This window comes from Tachyglossus aculeatus, chromosome 11, assembly GCF_015852505.1.
Source record: "Tachyglossus aculeatus isolate mTacAcu1 chromosome 11, mTacAcu1.pri, whole genome shotgun sequence".
Classification (NCBI taxonomy): Eukaryota; Metazoa; Chordata; class Mammalia; order Monotremata; family Tachyglossidae; genus Tachyglossus; species Tachyglossus aculeatus.
In genome coordinates, this window is record NC_052076.1 from 17,933,027 (window position 1) to 17,951,464 (window position 18,438).

At 55.4% G+C, this 18,438-nt stretch overlaps 2 protein-coding genes across 2 annotated transcripts in view; both read right to left on the bottom strand.

Annotated features, from left to right (window-relative positions):
* Positions 1-13,489, bottom strand: part of KAT2A (lysine acetyltransferase 2A) — a 29,454-nt gene extending 15,965 nt beyond the window's left edge. The window contains 5 exon segments of the mRNA XM_038754256.1: positions 1,665-1,788; positions 1,790-2,156; positions 2,869-3,052; positions 3,217-3,502; positions 13,332-13,489. Of these exon segments, the coding sequence (XP_038610184.1) occupies positions 1,665-1,788; positions 1,790-2,156; positions 2,869-3,052; positions 3,217-3,502; positions 13,332-13,489 (1,119 nt within the window).
* Positions 13,490-13,741: 252 nt separating this feature from the next.
* Positions 13,742-17,935, bottom strand: RAB5C (RAB5C, member RAS oncogene family). Its single transcript, XM_038754556.1, has 5 exons — positions 17,699-17,935; positions 15,806-15,957; positions 15,123-15,245; positions 14,885-14,978; positions 13,742-14,679 (listed from the first exon to the last, which is right to left on the bottom strand). Exons 1-5 carry the CDS (start codon positions 17,862-17,864, stop codon positions 14,558-14,560), a joined length of 657 nt encoding a protein of 218 aa, XP_038610484.1. The 5' UTR covers positions 17,865-17,935; the 3' UTR covers positions 13,742-14,557.
* Positions 17,936-18,438: the final 503 nt, after the last annotated feature.

Here is an 18,438-nt window from a genome sequence, read left to right on the forward strand (position 1 = left end):
AGCGCTTACTGTGTGCAGAGCACTGGACTAAGCGCTTGGGAAGTCCAAGTTGGCAACATATAGAGACGGTCCCTACCCAGCAGTGGGCTCACAGTCTAAAAGGGGGAGGCCCGTGCTCTTTCCAATCAATCGTACTTATTGAGCACTTACCGTGTGCAGAGCACTGGACTAAGCGCTTGGGAAGTCCAAGTTGGCAACATCTAGAGACGGTCCCTACCCAACAGCGGGCTCACAGCCTAAAAGGGGGAGGCCCGGGCTCTTTCCAATCAATCAATCAATCGTATTTATTGAGTGCTGACTGTGTGCAGAGCACTGGACTAAGCGCTTGGGAAATCCAAGGTGGCAACATTTAGAAACGGTCCCTACCCAACAGTGGGCTCACAGTTTCCACTGAGCCATGCTGCTTTTCCCGAAGGCCCACCTTCTCAAATCCCAGCCACGGCAAGAAATTGAGTCTTTCCAATCAATCAATCGTATTTCTTGAGCGCTTACTGTGTGCCGAGCACTGGACTAAGCGCTTGGGAAGTCCAAGTTGGCAACATCTAGAGACGGTCCCTACCCAACAGTGGCCTCACAGTCTAAAAGGGGGAGGCCCGGGCTCTTTCCAGTCAATCAATCGTATTTATTGAGCGCTTACTGCGTGCAGAGCACTGTACTAAGCGCTTGGGAAGTACAAATTGGCAACATATAGAGACGGTCCCTACCCAACAGCGGGCTCACAGTCTAAAAGAGGGAGGCCCGTGCTCTTTCCAATCAATCAATCGTATTTATTGAGCGCTTACTGTGTGCAGAGCACTGTACTAAGCGCTTGGGAAGTCCAAGTTGGCACCATATAGAGACGGTCCCTACCCAACAGTGGGCTCACCGAGACCCCCGCAACCATCAGGAGAGTAATAATGATGGCATTTAATCAATCAATCAATCGTATTTATTGAGCGCTTACTGTGTGCAGAGCACTGGACTGAGCGCTTGGGAAGTCCAAGTTGGCAACATATAAAGACAGTCCCTACCCAACAGCGGGCTCACAGTCTAAAAGGGGGAGACGCGTGCTCTTTCCAGTCAATCAACCGTATTTATTGAGCGCTTATTGTGTGCAGAGCACTGGACTAAGCGCTTGGGAAGTCCAAGGTGGCAACATTTAGAGACGGTCCCTACCCAACAGTGGGCTCCCAGTTTCCACCGAGCCACGCTGCTTTTCCCAAAGGCCCACCTTCCCAAATCCCGGCCACAGCAAGGAACCGAGCTGCGGGTGGGGATGGGATTGCGGGGCAGTGTACTAAGCGCTTGGGAAGTCCAAGTTGGAAACCTATAGAGACGGTCCCTACCCAGCAGTGGGCTCACAGTCTAAAAGGGGGAGGCCCGGGCTCTTTCCAAACAATCAATCGTATTTATTGAGCGCTTACCGTGTGCAGAGCACTGTACTGAGCGCTTGGGAAGTCCAAGTTGGCAACATTTAGAGACAGTCCCTACCCAACAGTGGGCTCACAGTTTCCACTGAGCCACGCTGCTTTTCCCGACGGCCCACCTTCTCGAATCCCGGCCACGGCAAGAAACCGAGCTGCGGGTGGGGATGGGATTGCGGGGCAGTGTACTGAGCGCTCGGGAGGTACGAGCTGGGACCCCCCGGTGACCCCCGGTGACCCCCCGGTGCCCCCCGTGCTCACCTTACAGGCGGAGAAGACCCCCAGCTTCTCCAGCTTCTTGGCGCGCGGCAGGCCCCGCACCTGCGCCTTGCGCTGGCTGGCGCGCTGCTGCTGGCTCACACCGGGGCGGGACGGGTCCCCCCCCGCCGCCGCCGCCGCCGCCCCCGGACCCCGCCGGACCGGGGCTCGGGCTCGGAACCGGGGCCGAACCCTGCAGGACCCGGGGCTGAGCCGCCGCCACCGCCGTCGCCGCCTGGGCCTGGGCCTGGGCCGGCTCCGCCATGGCCGCCCCCGCAGCGCTGCGCTGCGCCGCGTGGGCGCCCCGGGGACGCTGCGCATGCGCCGCCGCCGCCGAGCCGGGGCACGCTGGGAGTTGTAGTCCGCCGCGCCGCCCCGGGGCACTCTGGGAGTTGTAGTCCTCCCCCTTCGCCCCGGGGCACGCTGGGAGTTGTGGTCCTCCCCGCCGCCGCCCCGGGGCACGCTGGGAGTTGTAGTCCGCCGCGTCGGGGCGCGCTGGGAGTTGTAGTCCTCCCCTTCGCCCCGGGGCACGCTGGGAGTTGTGGTCCTCCCCGCCGCCGCCGCCGCGCCGGGGCGCGCTGGGAGTTGTAGTCCTCCCACCACCACCACACACACACACACACACACACACACACACACACACACACACGCGCGCGCGCGCGCGCGCGTAACCGCGCCGGGGCACGCTGGGAGTTGTAGTCCTCCCCGCCGCCGCCGCCGCGCCGGGGCGCGCTGGGAGTTGTAGTCCTCCCACCACCACCACACACACACACACACACACACACACACACACACACACACGCGCGCGCGCGCGCGCGCGCGCGTAACCGCGCCGGGGCACGCTGGGAGTTGTAGTCCTCCCCGCCGCGCCGGGGCACGCTGGGAGTTCATTCACTCATTCGTATTTATTGAGCGCTTACTGTGTGCAGAGCACTGGACTAATAATAATAATAACAATAATGATAGCATTTATTAAGCGCTTACTATGTGCAAAGCACCGTTCTAAGCGCTGGGGAGGCTACAAGGTGATCGGGTTGTCCCACAGGGGGCTCACAGTCTTCATCCCCATTTGACAGATGAGGGAACTGAGGCCCAGAGAAGTTAAGTGACTTGCCCAAAGTCACCCAGCTGACAATTGGCGGAGCCAGGATTTGAACCCATGGCCTCTGACTCCAAAGCCCGGGCATGCGCCGCCGCCACCGCCAACCCGGGGCACGCTGGGAGTTGTGGTCCGCCGCGCCGACCCGGGGCGCGCTGGGAGTTGTAGTCCTCCCCGCCGCCCCGGGGCACTCTGGGAGTTGTGGTCCTCCCCGCCGCCGTCGCGCCGGGGCGCGCTGGGAGTTGTAGTCCGCCGCGCCGCCCCGGGGCGCGCTGGGAGTTGTAGTCCTCCCCTTCGCCCCGGGGCACTCTGGGAGTTGTGGTCCTCCCCGCCGCCGTCGCGCCGGGGCACGCTGGGAGTTGTAGTCCTCCCCCGCCGCGCCGGGGCGCGCTGGGAGTTCGATCAATCGTATTTATTGAGCGCTTACTGTGTGCAGAGCATTGGACTAAGCGGTACGGTGTACTGTACTGAGTCGTAGTCCTCCCCACCGCCGCCGCCGCCTCCGCGCCGGGGCAACGTTGGGAGTTGTAGTCCCGTCCCCCCCCTCCGCCACAGCCACCCCAGGGCGCGCTGGGAGTTGTAGTCCGCCGCCAAGCCGGGGCACGCTGGGAGTTGTGGTCCTCCCCGTCGCCGCGCCGGGGCGCGCTGGGGGTTGTAGTCCTCCCCGCCGCGGCCGCGCCGGGGCGCGCTGGGAGTTGTACTCCGCCGCCCCGGGGCGCGCTGGGAGTTGCAGTCCTCCCCGCTGCCCCCGCCGCCGCCGCCGCCGCGCCGGGGCACGCTGGGAGTTGTAGTCCTCCCCTTCGCCCCGGGGCACGGTGGGAGTTGTGGTCCTCCCCTCCGCCGCCGCGCCGGGGCACGCTGGGAGTTGTAGTCCTCCCCGCTGCCCCCGCCGCTGCCGCCGCCGCGCCGGGGCGCTTTGGACTGTGAGCCCACTGTTGGGTAGGGACCGTCTCTCTATGTTGCCAACTTGGACTTCCCAAGCGCTTAGTCCAGTGCTCTGAACACAGTAATTGCTCAATAAATACGATTGATGATGATGATGATGATTTTTAGACTGTGAGCCCACTGTTGGGTAGGGACCATCTCTATATGTTGCCAACTTGGACTTCCCAAGCGCTTAGTCCAGTGCTCTGCACATAGTAAGCGCTCAATAAATACGATTGATGATGATGATGATGGGAGTTGTAGTCCTCCCTGCCGCCCCCGCCACGTCGGGGCACGAGGGGAGTTGTAGTCAATCAATCTTCCTCTCCCCCTCATCCCCCTCATCATCATCATCAATCGTATTTATTGAGCGCTTACTGTGTGCAGAGCACTGGACTAAGCGCTTGGGAAGTACAAGTTGGCAACATATAGAGATGGTCCCTACCCAACAGTGGGCTCACAGTCTAGAAGGGGGAGACAGACAACAAAACCAAACATACTAACAAAATAGAATAAATAGAATAGATATGTACAAGATAAATAGAGTAATAAATATGTACAAACATATATACATATATATAGAAGGGAAGGAGGTAAGATGGGGGGATGGAGAGGGGGACGAGGGGGAGAGGAAGGAAGGGGCTCAGAGATACAATGAGCAGGTTGTTTTAGAGGAGCCAAGTGTGTGGGTAGAGTTATCAATAATAATAATAATAATAAAAATAATAATAATAATGCTGGTATTTGTTAAGCTCTTGCTATGTGCCATGCACTGTCCCAAGCACTGGGATAGACACAAGGTAATTAGGTTGTCCCACGTGGGGCCCACAGTCCTAATCCCCATCCTACAGATGAGGTCACTGAGGCCCAGAGAAGTGAAGTGACCTGCCCAAAGTCACAAAGGTGACAAGCGGCGGAGCCGGGATCAGAACCCATGACTTCTGCCTCCCAAGACGGGGCTCGTCCGCTAAGCCACGCTGCTTCTGAGTTACAGTACGTCTGTGAAGTAAGTAAGGCAGGAGACGGAGAGCAGATCAGTACTAATGGACAGATCCACTAGTTATTTCTTTTTTCGCAATTACGGTATTTGTTAACTACTTACTATGGCCTTCCCAGACTGAGCCCCCTCCTTCCTCTCCCCTTCGTCCCCCTCTCCATCCCCCCATCTTACCTCCTTCCCTTCCCCACAGCACCTGTATATATGTATATATGTTTGCACATATTTATTACTCTATTTATTTTACTTGTGCATATCTATTCTATTTATTTTATTTTGTTAGTATATTTGGTTTTGTTCTCTGTCTCCCCCTTTTAGACTGTGAGCCCACTGTTGGGCAGAGACTGTCTCCACATGTTGCCAACTTGGACTTCCCAAGCGCCCAGTACAGTGCTCTGCACACAGTAAGCGCTCAATAAATACGATTGATGATGATGATGATGAGTCAAGGGCTGTTCTAAGCACTGAGGTAGATACAAATCAATCAGGTCAGACAAAGTCTCTTCCACAAGGACATTTTAAAGCCTAGACTGCATGCTCCTCATGGGCAGGGAAGACAGACGTAGCATTCATTCATGCATGCACTCGTATTCATTCATTCAATCGTACTTATTGAGCGCTTACTGTGCGCAGAGCACTGTACCAAGCGCTTGGAAAGTACAACTTGGCAACAAATAGAGACAATCCCTACCCAACAATGGGCTCAGAGTCTAGAAGCAGTGTGGCTCAGTGGAAAGAGCACAAGCTTTGGAGTCAGAGGTCATGGGTTCATTCATTCATTCAATCGCATTTATTGAGCGCTTACTGTGTGCAGAGCACTGCACCAAGCGCCTGGAAAGTACAATTCAGCAACAGATAGAGACAATCCCTACCCAACAACGGGCTCACAGTCTAGAAGGGGGAGACAGACAACAAAACAAAATAATAATAACAATAATATCAAAATAGAGTTATAGATATAAACACATCATTAATAGACTTTTAGTCTTTTAGACTGTGAGCCCACTGTTGGGTAGGGACCGTCTCCATATATTGCCAACTTGTACTTCCCAAGCGCCCAGTACAGTGCTCTGCACATAGCAAGCGCTCAACAAAAACGATTGATTGATTGATTGATTGAAATAGAATCCCCCTCTCCATCCCCCGCATCTTACCTCCTTCCCTTCCCCACAGCACCTGTATGTAAGTATATATGTTTGTACAGATTTATTACTCTATTTATTTATTTTACTTGTACCTATTCTATTTATTTTATTTTGTTAGTATGTTTGGTTTTGTTCTCTGTCTCCCCCTTCTAGACTATGAGCCCACTGTTGGGTAGGGACTGTCTCTATATGTTGCCAGCTTGTACTTCCCAAGCGCTTAGTCCAGTGCTCTGCACACAGTAAGCGCTCAATAAATACGATGGATTGATTGCAGAGCACCTTACTAAGCGCTTGGGAAGTACAAGTTGGCAGGGGGCTCACAGTCTAGTCCTCCCCGCCGCCGCCAAGCCGGGGCGCTTTGGGAGTTGTAGTCCTCCCCACTGCCGCCGCCAAGCCGGGGCACAAGGGGAGTTGTAGTCAATCAATCAATCAATCAATCAATCGTATTTATTGAGTGCTTACTGTGTACAGAGCACCGTACTAAGCGCTTGGGAAGTCCAAGTTGGCAACATAGAGAGACGGCCCCTACCCAACAGGGGGCTCACAGTCTAGTCCTCCCCGCCGCCGCCAATCCGGGGCACGAGGGGAGTTGCAGTCAATCAATCAATCAGTTGTATTGATTGAGCGCTTACTGTGTGCAGAGCACCGTACTAAGCGCTTGGGAAGTCCAAGTGGGCAACATAGAGAGACGGTCCCTACCCAACAGGGGCCTCACAGTCTAGTCCTCCCCACCGCCGCCAAGCCTGGGCACGAGGGGAGTTGTAGTCAATCAATCAATCAATCAATCGTATTTATTGAGCGCTTACTGTGTGCAGAGCACTGTGCTAAACGCTTGGGAAGTACAAGTTGGCAACATATAGAGACGGCCCCTACCCAACAGGGGGCTTATAGTCTAGTCCTCCCCGCCGCCTTCAAGCCGGGGCGTGAGGGGAGCTGTAGTCAATCAATCAATCAATCAATCAATCGTATTTACTGAGCTCTTACTGTGTGCAGAGCACTGTGCTAAACGCTTGGGAAGTCGAAGTTGGCAACACATAGAGACGGTCCCTACCCAACAGGGGGCTCACTGTTTAGTCCTCCCCGCCCCCGCCAAGCCGGGGCGCGCTGGGAGTTGTAGTCCTCCCCGCCGCCGCGCCGGGGCACGCTGGGAGTTGTAGTCCTCCCCGCCGCCGCGTCGGGGCACGCTGGGAGTTGTAGTCCTCCGCGCCGCCGCGTCGGGGCACGCTGGGAGTTGTAGTCCTCCCCGCCGCCGCCGCGCCGAGGCACGCTGGGAGTTGTAGTCCTCCCCGCCGCGCCGGGGCACGCTGGGAGTTGTAGTCCACCCCGCCGCCGCCACTTCCGCCCGGCCCCGCCCTCGGCCGTTGGCGCCGACTCCCCAAGAGGCCCATGCGACCGCGGAGGACGGTGCTCCTGCCCGCCCTCTATCGGCCGCCGGGCCCCGTACCCCGTTTTTACAGCATTTTTTATCATTATAATGCTATTAGCTAAGCGCTTACTACGTGCCAAGCACCGTTCTAAGCGCCCGAGGGGGTACAAGGGGATCGGGTTGTCCCTTGTGGGGCTCCCAGTCTTCATCCCCATTTTCCAGGTGAGCTAACTGAGGCCCAGAGAAGTGACTTGCCCAAGGGCACACAGCTGACCAGTGGCGGAGCCGGGATTGGAACCCATGACCTCTGCCTCCCAAGCCACTCTTTTAGACTGTGAGCCCACTGTTGGGTAGGGACTGTCCCTATATGTTGCCAACTTGGACTTCCCAAGGGCTTAGTACAGTGCTCTGCACACAGTAAGCGCTCAATAAATACGATCGATTGATTCTATAATAATAATATTGGTATTTGTTAAGCGCTTACTATGTGCCAAGCACTTTTCTAAGCGCTGGGACAGATACAAGGCAATTAGGTTGTCCCACATGGGGCTCACAAGTCTCCCCCTCTCCATCCCCAGCGCCTTACCTCCTTCCCTTCCCCACAGCACCTGCATATATGTTAGTACGTATTTATTACTCTATTTATTTTACTTGTACATATCTATTCATTTTATTTTGTTAATATGTTTTGTTCTCTGTCTCCCCCTTCTAGACTGTGAGCCCACTGTTGGGTAGGGACCATCTCTATATGTTGCCAACTTGTACTTCACTAGCGCCTAGTGCAGTGCTCTGCACACAGTAAGTGCTCAATAAATACGATTGATTGATTAATCCCCATTTTCCAGATGAGGTAACTGAAGCACAGAGAAGTTAAGGGACTTGCCCAAACTCTTGCTATGTACTAAGCACTCTTCTAAGTCACGTGCAACCCGGGAATCCTCTTCCATGGAGCTGGGGGAAGGCCCTGCATCTCTAGCCCACTCTCGAAGCTGGGCTAGCTGACCTGGAAGGGTTAGTAGAGAAGCAGTGTGGCTTAGCGGGGAGAGCACGGGTTTGGGAGTCGGAGGTCCTGGGTTCTAACCCCGCCTCTATCACTTGTCAGCTGTGTGACTTTGGGCCAGTCACTTAACTTTGCTGTGCCTCAGTTACCTCATCTGTAAAATGGGCCTGCGTGTCTCTCTGCCCAGAAGGCCAGATGCCCGCGCTACAACCAGAACCAACACACTGAGGCAAAGGCCGCGGGACGGCCCAGCCCGCACCCTCCGCTCCTCTGCCGCTAATCTCCTCACCGAGCCTCATTCTCGCCTGTCCCGCCGTCGACCCCCGGCCCACATCCTCCCCCGGGCCTGGAATGCCCTCCCTCTGCCCATCCGCCAAGCTAGCTCTCTTCCTCCCTTCAAGGCCCTGCTGAGAGCTCACCTCCTCCAGGAGGCCTTCCCACACTGAGCCCCTTCCTTCCTCGCCCCCTCGTCCCCCTCTCCATCCCCCTCATCTTACCTCCTTCCCTTCCCCACAGCACCTGTATATATGTATATATGTTTGTACATATTTATTACTCTTTATTTTACTTGTACATATCTATTTATTTTATTTTGTTAGTATGGTTTTGTTCTCTGTCTCCCGCTTTCAGACTGTGAGCCCACTGTTGGGTAGGGACTGTCTCTGTATGTTGCCAACTTGTACTTCCCAAGCGCTTAGTCCAGTGCTCTGCACACAGTAAGCGCTCAATAAATACGATTGATTGATTGATTGATTGGGGATTAAGACTGTGAGCCCCACATGGGACAGCCTGATAACCTTGCATCTACCCCAGCGATTAGAAGTGCTCGGCCCACAGTAAGTGCTTAACAAATGCCATCATTAGTAGTAGGACCACCCACGGGGCTGATTCAGGCTGCCTCTGGAGCAAGGAGGCAGGAAGGGGAAAGTGTGAGAGGGATGGAAGACCAAGACTGATTAATTCTCCTTTGTCCCTCCCTGCCTCCTCTAAACCCAACCCTGACCATCCAATGCTCCCAACTCTCCCCAGTGACCCATCCTCAGCCACCTAACACCCCTAACCGGTGACCCAGCATGGACCACCCCACACCCCTAACTCGCCCCTCTCCATCCCTGACTCTCCCCACTGACCCAGCATTGACCATCCAACACGTCTCACTCCCCTCTCCAACCCTGACCATCCACTATCCCGTCCTTCCCCGAGTCTTACCCACATTCATTCAATCGTATTTACTGAGCGCTTACTGTGTGCAACAGCACTGTAACCAGCCCATCGCTTAATAGTATTTATTAAATGCCAACTGTACGCAGAACACCGTAGGAAATGGCTGGCAGCGTAAAATGGAGGTAAGAGACATGATCCCTGCCTTCAAGTTCACATTCTACCCCTGGAAAGATGGATATGTAGGAAAGTAAGTGACTAAATAGTAATAGTAATTCTATTACTATTACTCCAGTGCTTAGAACAGTGCTTTGCACATAGTAAGCACTTAATAAATGCCATCATTATTATTAGTATTTAAGTGTGTCAGGAACTATACTAAGCGCTAGGGTGGATACAAGCAAATCAGACCCTGGCCCATGTGAGGCTCACAGTCTCAATCCCCATTTCACAGGTGAGGAAACTGAGGCCCAAAGAAGTGAAATGACTGCCCGTGGTCACACAGCAGGCAAGTAGACACCTTTTGATTCCCAGGCTCCTGCTCTATCCCCTACACCATGCTGCTTCCCATAAATTAATAGGTGCAAAAGTGCTACTGAAGGTTGTGAGTGCAAAGGTGGCGAAATGATTGTTGTGAGGGCGTGACCTGAGAAGAAAAGTTCAAAAAGCCCCCATTGGAGGGGGGGATTTCAGAAGGGTGCTTTTTTTAAAAAATGGTATTTATGTGCCAGGCACTTTACAAAGTGCTGGGATAGATACAAGCTAATCAGGTTGGACACAGTCCATGTCCCACACGGGGCTCACAATCTTAATCCCCATTTTACAGATCAGGTAACTGAGGCACAGAGACGTGACTTGCAGACACGTCTCGCAGCAGACATGTGACGAAGTCAGACTTAGAACCCAGGTTCTCTGATTCCCAGGGCCGTGTGCTTCCCTTTTGGCCACAGTGCTTCTTTGATTGTGGGGAGAGCTGTTCTCTGTCAGACAGGGAGAGGAAGGGAGTTTCAGATGGGAAGAATAGGAGCATAGAGGGAATGAGGCCTAGTGAGACGGTTAGCTTCAGAGGAATGGGATGAGCTGGGATGCAGCTGGAGAAGTAGGATGGAGAAAGCTGACAGCTCTATGAAGCCAATGCTCAGATGTTTCTGCTTGATGCAGAAGAGTGGGAGCCATTAGAAATATATTAGAAATATATATATAAATAATCACATTTATTAAGTGCTTACTGTGTTCAGAGCCTTGCACTAAGCACTCGAGAGAGTACAACAGAGTCGCTTTACCTGCCCACAGAGAGCTCAGTGTAGATGTGTGCAGTGATGTTTTTTATTAAAAAAAATATGATCCAGGCAACAGTAAAATAAGCTAGATGTGGGCAAGGAGCGCGTCTACCCACTGTTACACTATACTCTCCCAAATGCTTAGTACAGTGCTCTGCACAAAGAAAGTGCTCAATAACTACGATTCATCGAAATATGGACGGGAGAGGAGGGAGTTGATGCAGAAGTCAGGCTGGGAAAGTGGCCTTTCGTATGGGGAGGAGGGGACAGATCTTGGAAATAAATGACAGAATCTGGCAACAGATTGAACATGGGAGTTGAGTGAGAGGTGGGAGTCGAGAAGGATGCCAAGAGATGAGGAGGATAGTGGTCTTCATAATTATAATTGTGGTATCTGAGGGCTTAGTACAGCACGTTGCATGTAGTAAGCGCTTAATAAATGCCATCATCATTATTATTACTACTGTGTGCCAGACAACATACTAATCACTGGGGTGGATACAAACAAATCAGGTTGGACACCGTCTCTATCCCACACGGGGCTCACAGCCTCAATCCCCATTTTACAGATGAGGTAACAGGCATAGAGAAGTGAAGGAACTTGCCCAAAGTCACACAGCAGACAAGTGGTGGAGAATTAGAATCCATGACCTTCTGACTCCCAGAACTGTGCTCTAACCACTAGATCATGCTTCTCTTCACTATAAAGGGAAAGCTAAGTGGAGGAATGGGTAGATTTGGGACAGTGCATTAATAATAACTGTAGTATTTGCTAAGCGCTGGGGAAGCTACATGAGAATGGCTTCGGACACCACCCCTCTTCCACACAGGGCTCACACTGAGTTTAAAGAAGCAGTGTAATCTAATGGAAAGAGCGGGCCTGGGAGTCCGAGCACCTGGGTTTTAATCCCTGCTCTGGCCCTTGCCTGTTGGGTGACCTTGGGCAAGTCAATTAACTTCTCCGTGCCTCCACTGCCTCATTTGAAAAATGGGGATTAAGACTGTGACGCCCAGCCTGAGCCCCCTTTTTCCTCTCCTCCTCCCCATCCCCTCCGCCCTACCTCCTTCCCCTCCCCACAGCACCTGTATGTTTGTACAGATTTATTACTCTATTTATTTTACTTGTACATATTTACTGTTCTACTTATTCTGTTAATGATGTGCATTCAGCTTTAATTCTATTTGTTCTGACGACTTGACACCCATCCACATGTTTTGTTTTCTGTCTCCCCCTTCTAGACTGTGAGCCCGTTGTTGGGTAGGGACCGCAACTTGGACTTCCCAAGCGCTTAGTACAGTGCTCTGCACACAGTAAGCGCTCTCAAGAAATACAATTGAATGAATGAATGAATAGGGACTGTGTCCAATTTAGCGATTAGTACAGTGCCTGGCAAATACCACCACGCCATCACAAATACCATAAAAAGGGAACCAATTCTCCTTCCTACTTAGACTATGAATCTGTGGGGGTCAGGGACTCTATCGATTCTGTTTGGAACGCAGTAAGCGCTTAAACACCACGACTACTGTTATGGGGTGGTGGAAGGACATTCATTTACAGGTGTTCTGGAGGCAAGGAGAAAGTGTGAGACTGCAGAGAAGATGAGAGGTAGATCTGGGAGTCTTTCCACACAGAGTCGGTAAACTGGAGTCCTGGGAGCAGATGAGCTCCTTAGGAGAGAGGAGTGAAAAGTATGAAGATCAGCCAATGGATCTATTCCCAGTTAGGATGGGAAAGGCAGAGTGGAGCCAGCAGAAGGGACAAAGTAGTGGTCACAGGCGTAAGAGGAGATGCGGGAGAGTTTTGTTTTGTTGTCTGTCTCCCGCTTCTAGACTGTGAGCCCGTTGCTGGGTAGGGACCGTCTCTATGTGTTGCCGACTTGTACTTCCCAAGCGCTTAGTACAGTGCTCTGCACACAGTAAGCGCTCAAGTACTATTGAATGAATGAAAAGGAGAGGACTAAGTCGGAAAAAGCAAGGTTAGCTAGCGGTTCCAGAAGTGGTTCGGGTCTACAGAGTTGGGGGCAGCTGAGAAGAGGTGGAGGATTAGGGTGGAGAAGACTCCATTTGATTTGGCAAGGAAGAGGTTATTGGTGACCCAGACGGTGTAGTTTCAAAGGAGTGAAGGAGGCAGAAGCCGGCTTATAGTGGCTCAGGGTAAGATGTGGAGGAGAGAAAGTAGAGGCACTGGGTGGGTGGTTGTGTGTTTGACCCATTATGAGTTTAGTTCCAAATGGGAGTGGAATGGGGGTGTAGGAGATGGGACACAATCCCCTAATCCATCCCTGCCCCTCCTCCTGTGGCCCAGCACAGCCCACCCCCAGCCTCTCACTCTCCCCTCTCGGTCCCTGACTCTCCCTCCAGTGACCCAGCTCAGCTTACTCGGCCATGGATCTCTCCACACGGCCCAGATCTGCTGCTTTCTCCGGCAGTGTAGCTTCCCACCGTTGGGTAGGAACCGTCTCTATATGTTGCCAACTTGTACTTCCCAAGCGCTTAGTACAGTGCTCTGCACACAGTAAGCGCTCAATAAATATGATTGATTGACTGATTCCCGGAGTGTCTCCCCCCACGGCCCTGCCCACCTCAGCTCTTCCCTCTAGCTCTATCATTGTCCCCTTGAGGGTTGGGGGGGGCCGTGAGGGAGTCGGGGTGGGGGGAAGACTGGGGAACGGGCATGTGCCCTACTCCCACCCACCTGTCCTTCCCTGTCCCTCCTCCGGCTCTGCTCTTTCCCATCCGATCCATGGGGACGGAATCGGGGGAGATGCCCGGAAACTCTGGTCTTGCTGCTGAGGGTCCTATGCAGTACTGCTCCTGGCTGGGCCCTGTACCAGGAGTGGGCACCACCCTCATGCTGGGGAGGGGAGAGTGATTTTCTCTGGCTCCTTAGGCTCATGGCCTTGGAAAGGGCTGGGGTCTCCCCTCCTCCCAGCCAGGGCGCAGTCCCCACCCCCCGACTCCAAAATGCAGCCTGGTACCCCAGCCCGTGTCTGCGCCCCTCAAACCACCCAAGACCATCTGCTCTCCGCCTCCTCCTGCAGAAGGGCCTGTCTGTGTGATGGACCCGTGGGCCCGGGGCTGGCGCAGAAGGAAGGAGACGGCCGCTAGCCCGGGTGGACTGTATTGTTGACAAGATACTGATCGGTTACAAGGTGAAGAAAACAATACAAAATACAGAAAAGGTCACTGTCCCCCTCCCTCACTCCCCCCCCCCCCCCCCCAATACTCATAATTAGGATTTGGTCAAACTTGGGTGTGGCCCCAAGGAGTGGAGGGACGGGGGGCGGGTTCCGGAAGGGGGCCGGGGGCCGATCCGCCCACTGTTCCCAAGGGTAGGAAGGGACCGGAGGCAGGGGAGGCATGAGGCACAGCCCACAGAGGAGTCTTCTGCCACCGTCACCCCAAACCACCCCCCAAAACAAAGACCAAGAAGCTCCCGGCCTACGGTCACCCTGTGGAGAGTGAGGAGGTGGGGTGGGGGTGAGGAGGGGGCATACCCCAGACTGGTCCCAGCAAACGAGGCAAAAGAGAGTATGCTCCCACGCAGCTGGGGAGAAAGGATCAGACCTATCGCTCCAGGAGGGTGGGGAAAGTGGGGGCAAACAGAGTTCATATATATATTAAAAAAGGACTTAAGACTTAAAATGGGATTAGTATTGTACAGGAAGGGGAAGGGATCGGAGGCGGGGCGGGAGTGGCCCCTTGAGCCTGCGGTCAGGAGTATGTGGAGAAGAAATCATGGCGGGCCCCCGGGGCAGGGGCGGCAGGGGCCCGGCCTTGTTAAGTGCGATTGGTTAGAGTAGATTCCAGTCAGGAGATGGAGGGAGGTGAGAGAGACAGAAAGAAAGAAAGGGAGAGAGAAAAAAGAGAGAGAGAAAGAGAGGGAGGAAGGGAGAGGGCGAAGGTTGGGGGGCCGCCGGCTCAGTTGCTGCTGCAGCACTGGCTGCGACTGGACGGGCTGCTCTCCTGGAGGTCGACGCCCCGATTCCTGCCCCCTGGCGCGGCCCCCGCACTCTGCGGCTCGTTCTTCGGCAGCTTCTTGGCTGAGGGGACAATGGGATGGGGGTGGGTGAGGGAGGGAACAGCCCCTCTATCCCGGGCTGGGGGTCTCTGCTTAATACTGGTTCCACCGTGTGGTTCAGGACTGGTGGGGGGCTTAAGGCGGGGGGAGGCGAGGCGGGATGAATTGGCATATCCCCCTGCCTGGGGACTCAACATGTGGACTTGCGGGGGGAGGGGAGGTGTCACCTATGGCCATGAAGATCTCGTTGACGTTCATCGCCGTCTTGGCTGACGTCTCCATGAACAGCAGGCTGTTGTCGTCTGCGTAGGCTTGTGCTTCCTGAGCCAGGGAGGGAAATGGGGCTCAGTCAGCCCCCGCCCCGTCCAAATGGCATGGGCTGAGGGGGCCGGGAAGCCCCCGGGCCACCCTCGGCCCCCTCCCCCACCCTCCACAGGTCCCACGGCCCCTCTGCGAGCAGCCCACCTGGAAGTCCACGGCTCTCTTGTTGGCCAGATCGGCCTTGTTCCCGGCCAGCGCGATGACGATGTTGGGACTGGCTTGGCGCTGGAGCTCCTTCACCCAGTTCTTGGCCCGGGCAAACGTGTCCTGCGCCGATGGGGTGGCTCAGCCGGGGGCAACGCAGGCCCAGCCAACCGCCACCAACGCCCGCCATCACCATCTCCCTCTCTTACAACAATCCAGCCCGCACCCTTTGCTCCTCTAATGCCAACCTTCCCACCAATCTCATCTACCTCGCCACTGACCTCTCACCCACGTCCTCCCTCCTCAAATCGGACAGTTACTCTCCCCCACTTCAAACCCTTATTGAAGGCACATCTCCAAAGAAGTCTTCCCCGGCTAAGCCCTCCATTCCTCTTCTCCCACTCCCTTCTGTGTGACCCTTTATTCATTTCCCCCGCCAGGCCCCAAAGCACTTATGTACAGATCTGCAATTTATTTAAATTAATGCCTGTCTCCCCCTTTAGACTTTAAGCTCACTGTGGGCAGGGAATGGGTCTGTTTATTGTTATACTGTACTCTCCCAAGCACTTAGTAGTGCTCTGCACACAGCAGGCATTCAGTAAATACGACTGACTGACTGATCACCCCCTTCCTGGTGTGCCACGACGGCACAGGGGCCCTGTCCCCCCCGGGAGGCGGCTCACCATGTTGGTGATGTCGTAGACCACGATGGCAGCCTGGGCCCCGCGGTAGTACATGGGGGCCAGGCTGTGGTAGCGTTCCTGCCCTGCCGTGTCCCAGATCTCAAACTTGACCGTCGTGTCGTCCAGGCAGACCGTCTGCGTCAAGAACGCCGCTGCGGGGGGCCGAGAGAAGCCCCATCTCAGGACCGAGGGAAGGCCCGGCTCAGGGCAGAGCCCGGGCCTTCACTCCCCTAGGAGGGGCAGCCCCGGCCCTCAAGCCAACTCTGAAAAGGCTCCTCCACCCAGCTGGCCAAAGCGGGCTCCAGTCCTTCCCTCCGGACCTGGGGATGGGACGGCCCGGGTCCCATTGGCTTGGGCCGGAAAACCCAGAGGCCGGCAACCTCAGATCCTAGCCAAGACAGCCCTAGTCACTGCTGACCAGCCGGCCTCAGCCCCCAACTGCCGCTCTCTCACACTCACACACAAACACACACACACAAACACGCACGTGCCACAGCAGGATTTCATCACTTCCGCCCCGTGTCCTGGCCCGAGCTGCTGAAACAGCATCCATAGGCGGGGAAAGCGCTGACAAGGCTGCTGCTATTTCCAGCGGGGAGGGGGCAAGGAAGGGCCGGGGCCCCCCACCAGCCGGACTGGCCTGCCCTCCTCCCTCGAGGCTCTGTTCCTTGTGCAAAGTCATGACCCCCATCTCCAGCCCGGATGAGGGGATGGGGAGACACATACACACCCACCCCGATGCTTTCCCCAGCTTTCTGGGGTGGCAAGTGGACAGGCTCCAATGAGCCCGGTTCAAAGGGCGCCCAGCCTAAGATCAGTAGCGGCAGCGAGGCTCAGTGGAAAGAGCACAGGCTCTGGAGTCAGAGGTCATGGGTTCAAATCCCGGCTCTGCCAATTGTCAGCTGGGTGACTTTGGACAAGTCACTTCACTTCTCTGGGCCTCAGTTACCTCATCTGTAAAAGGGGGATTAAGACTGTGAGCCCCGGTGGGACAACCTGATCAACTTGTAACCTCCCCAGTGCTTAGAACAGTGCTTTGCACATAGTAAGCGCTTAACAAATGTCATTATTATAGAGAAGCAGCGTGGCTCAGTGGAAAGAGCCCGGGCTTTGGAGTCAGAGCTCATGGGTTCAAATCCCGGCTCTGCCAATTGTCAGCTGTGTGACTTTGGGCAAGTCACTTAACTTCTCTGTGCCTAAGTGATCTTATCTGTAAAATAATAATAATAATAATAATGATGGCATTTGTTAAGCGCTATGTGCAAAGCACTGTTCTAAGCGCTGGGGGATACAAGTTGATCAGGTTGTCCCGCGTGGGGCTCACAGTCATCCTCCCCATTTTACAGATAAGGTCACTGAGGCCCAGAGAAGTTAAGTGACTTGTCCAACGTCACACAGCAGACATGTGGCGGAGCCGGGATTCGAACCCATGCCCTCCGACTCCAAAGCCCGGGCTCTTTCCACTGAGCCACGCTGCTTCTCTTATGGGGATTAAGACTGTGTGCCCCACGTGGGACAACCTTGATTACCTTGTATCTCCCCCCCCCAGCGCTTAGAACAGTGCTTGGCACATAGTAAGCGCTTAACAAATACCAACATTATTATTATTAGCAGGAAAGCCAGGGCCCCCCCAGCTGCCTGCAGTCATGCAGAGCTGGGGCAGGGGAGGAAGAGGAGGGAGGGCCGGACTGAGCTGTCTACTCCAGGAGGCTGCTGCTAACCTTAACCTCCTCGGCTCACCAACCCCGGTTCTCCCAGACCACTGCCCTTCAGGACCGCGAGCATCCCTCGCCCTTCCTCAGCGCAGACCACTCTGGTGCTCCCCGCGACGGTGCAGACCCCTCCCCCCGTCCCCTCACCGTGACCCCCAGAGCCCCCCGCCCGGGCACTCACCCCCGATGGTGCTCTCCTGGTATTCGTGGAACTGGCCCTTGACGAAGCGCAGCACGAGGCTGGACTTGCCCACGGCCGACTCCCCCAGCAGCACCAGCTTGAACTGGCAGATCTTGTTCCCGGCGGCCGGTCCGTTGGGCCGCGCGGCGCCGCCCCGTCCCGCCATGGCCCGGCCAGCTGGGCCGGCCCCAACAGCGTTTGGGGGGCGCGGGGGAGGGGCTGAGGGGGCACGTGGGGCCCACGGCCGGGAGCCGAGACTCCGACTGGGGGTGGGAGAGAAAGGAGCCCAAGGTTAGCACCGCGTGCCAGGCACCAGCTCGAACCCAGCCCCATCCCGGCCTCTGGCAAGACCCCCTCACTGACAGGGGTCAGGGTGTGTTGGGGTGAGAGGGAGGCTCGGCTGAGCTCGGTGGGCCACAGAGGAGCAGGATCAGAACTGAGCAGGTGGAACCCCAGTGTGGGCACAGGCTGGCGTAGAGGTGCAGTATGATGGCCCACCCCATCCCAACAGCTATGACATGGGGGTCCAGCTCACTGGGGGAGAGAGGCCCCGAGCACCAGGCAAGGTTCCACCTCACTGCTGGAAGGGCAGGAAGACTGAGGGGCTCCGGTGCCCCCACAAGAACAGAGGGGAGAGCAGGGCTCCTGGTGTGGCAGCCTTGGAGGCTCAGTGCCCATGGATGTTTCCCCAACTGAGGGTGACCCCGTGGTTTGCTGGCAAGATTTGAGAGCACATGTGA